The 2,770-nt window shown below is 68.6% G+C and overlaps 1 protein-coding gene across 1 annotated transcript in view; it reads left to right on the top strand.

Annotated features, from left to right (window-relative positions):
* Positions 1 to 1,297: 1,297 nt before the first annotated feature.
* Positions 1,298 to 2,770, top strand: part of EPPK1 (epiplakin 1) — a gene marked incomplete at its 3' end in the record, with an annotated part of 13,616 nt that continues 12,143 nt past the window's right edge. Inside the window, exon 1 of the mRNA XM_027703455.1 lies at positions 1,298 to 1,441. Within this exon, the coding sequence (XP_027559256.1) occupies positions 1,298 to 1,441 (144 nt within the window). The remainder of the gene's footprint in view (positions 1,442 to 2,770) is intronic.

Genomic DNA, 2,770 nt, shown 5'->3' with positions numbered 1-2,770 from the left:
GCAGTCTGTCCATCCATCTGTCCACTCACCCCACTGTCAGTGCAGGGCCTGCAGTCTGTCTGTCTGTCCACTCACCCTGCTGTCAGTGCAGGGGCTGCAGTCTGTCCGTCTGTCCACTCACCCCACTGTCAGTGCAGGGACTGCAGTCTGTCCATCTGTCTGTTGACACTGCAGTCTGTCCGTCTGTCTGCTGACCCTGCAGCGGGGGCTGGGGCTGCCATGGGGTGTCCCATCCCCAAAGCCATCACACCCCGGCGCGGTGGCACAGGGGGTGGCCGGGCAGGGCCGGGTGTGCCCCGGTTGGTGCTGCCGGCAGAGCCGCCCGGCGCCGCAGCCGCGGCTGGCAAAGCCCCGGGCACCACAGCGGGTGCCAAGCGGGCACCGCGCCGCGTTACCTCCTTTCCGAGGAAGGCATCGCTGGCATTCCTGCTGTGCCCACACCGGGCACTGCTGGGAGATGCTGGGTCCTCGTCCCCGGGTGCCTGTGGTGGTGCAATCCCCCCACGGTGCTGGCTGCCCTTCGCCCACCCCACCGCCCTGAGAGCTCCAGGGGTGTCTGTGTGGTGCCCAAGGGGTGTCCGTGTGGTGCCCAAGGGGTGTCCGTGTGGTGCCCGGGCATCGTGGTCCTGTCACCCGCCTGCCCCGTCCCGGTTGGGATGGCTGGGGGACATTTGGGATGGCTGGGGGACATTTGGGATGGCTGGGGGACAGTTGGGATGGCTGGGGGACATTTGGGATGGCTGGGGGACATTTGGGATGGCTGGGGGACAGTTGGGATGGGCCCAGCTGCCTGTGGGGATGGGACGGGGTGTCTGGAGGCCCAGGCTGTGTCCCCGCTCTGAGAGTTGGGGACACCTCGAGCGCAGGGACCGTCCCCAGGTGTTGCAGCACCACAGCCCTTGTCTGGCACCTCCCCACCTTGGGGATCCCACAAATGGGGGCTGCGGCCGTTCCCCCTGATCCCCCACCGGTGCTGGGGCTCTGCCTGGCTGCCCCCTCCCTATCCCGCTCCCCTTGGTCGCCTGACCCTGCTCTCGTGGCTTCCAGTCCCATTTCTCTGCCGTTTCACCCTAAAACCCTCTCCTCACTCCCTTTTTTTCTGAACAAACACAGAGCCGAAGGGGCCGAGGCTGGAATTGCGCCAGCGGGTTTGTGCCGGGGCACGTCCCCGGTCACGCACGGGGGAGCCCCGTGAACACCCCGGGTCGGGGCCCCTCGCCCGGCGCTGCCACAGCCCCCCCCCGGAACGGGGCCGAGCCCTCGGCTCTCCGCGGCACATCCTCCAACACGTCCCGGGATGGTCCCGCGGCGCTGCCGGCACGGGCTGGAACCCCGGTACGGGGTTGCGTCGCACATTCCTGAGCCCATGGAAATCTCTTCCACCACTCCCAGCCGGGGCAACACGCCCGGCACCACCGGCACCACCGGCACCGCAGCCTGTGTCAGCCACATCCTGAGCCCCGGGCGACGGCGCTGGCTCGGGGAGCAAAGGCAGCAGGGAAGCAAAGGCAGCAGGCGCGGGCGGGCCCCGGCCCCGCACCGAACTGTTTGCGGGGTGTTTACACGGAGACACAAAACCCTGCGTGTGCAGCCCCCCCCCGGGGCTGGGGGGGGACACGGCGGGCAGAGGCACCCACCCGGGGCACGAGGATGGGGACGAGGGGCTGCACCATCCACAGGGAGACGGGAGCAGGGATGCCCTGGGAGAGCCCCTGTGGCCCACGGCACGTGCTGTGGGTTTGGGGGATGGCATCAATGGGGCAGCGGGTGAGTGGGTGGCAGCAGTGGGGAGCCAGGCTGGTGGTGGCTTGGCTCTGGGTGGGACTGTGGTGGCTGAGCCGAGCTGGGTCCCACGGCCCCGCTCACAGGCCACAGCAGTGTCCCACCGTGTGCCCCCTGGAGCTGGGTGGCCCCCGCACAGGGAGCGGGAGGCGGGTGCCACCCTGTTGCCCAACTGGCCCCGCGCTCGCCCCGGCTGTGGGAAGCCTGGCAGCGGGGCCTGCCCTGCCACACGTCCCACCCCACACACCCCACACACCCCACACAGCCACGCTGGCTGTGGCTGGAGCCACGTTCTTCGTCCCAGGCCATGCCATGGGGTGAGCACTGTGCCCTGGGGCTGGGCTGGCAAAGGGGAGGCTGCTCAGGCGTGTGTCCCCCCCCAGACACCTCCTGTCCCCTCTCTGGGGTGTGAAGAAAGACGGTGCCAGGACAGGGTGCACAGCCCAGCTCCCACCACTCTGCTCCCAGCTTTCCTGGCCCTGGCACAGCCGTGTCCTGGGCTGCTCCTGCTCCCACCTAAACTGCACCCATGTCCCGGGCAAAGCCCTTGCCCAGTACCCAGGTATGGTGTGGAATGGGAAAGGGAGAGATCCACAGCCCTCTGAGCCCCTGCCTGGACACGGTGTTGGGTGGGGAAGGAGTGAGAGCCACCCTCGGGACCCCCATCCTGCCCCGTGCAAAGCCACTGTCCGGGCACGGGGCTGGGGCACCAGTGGGGCTGGAGATGATGGCACGGTGGTGATGGAGGCTGGCAGGGCTGGAGGCCTCGGTCCCGGGTGGGTTGGCATCAACGCCCCGGCTCTGATCTCTGGCCAGGGCCAGCACGTGCCCAGGCACACGCGTGTGAGCGTGCAGGACCACTGGCACGACAGATGTGTGTGTGCCTGTGCGTGAGCACCCGCTCTCACCTGCTCGAGGTTGTGCGTGTGGGCACTGATTCTGGGCAGCAGAGCCCTGGCAGATCCCGGGCAGCAGAGCCCTGGCAGAT

This window comes from Neopelma chrysocephalum, unplaced genomic scaffold, assembly GCF_003984885.1.
Source record: "Neopelma chrysocephalum unplaced genomic scaffold, ASM398488v2 Primary Assembly neopelma1_228, whole genome shotgun sequence".
NCBI lineage: Eukaryota > Metazoa > Chordata > Aves > Passeriformes > Pipridae > Neopelma > Neopelma chrysocephalum.
This window is presented reverse-complemented; position numbering and strand designations above follow the sequence as displayed.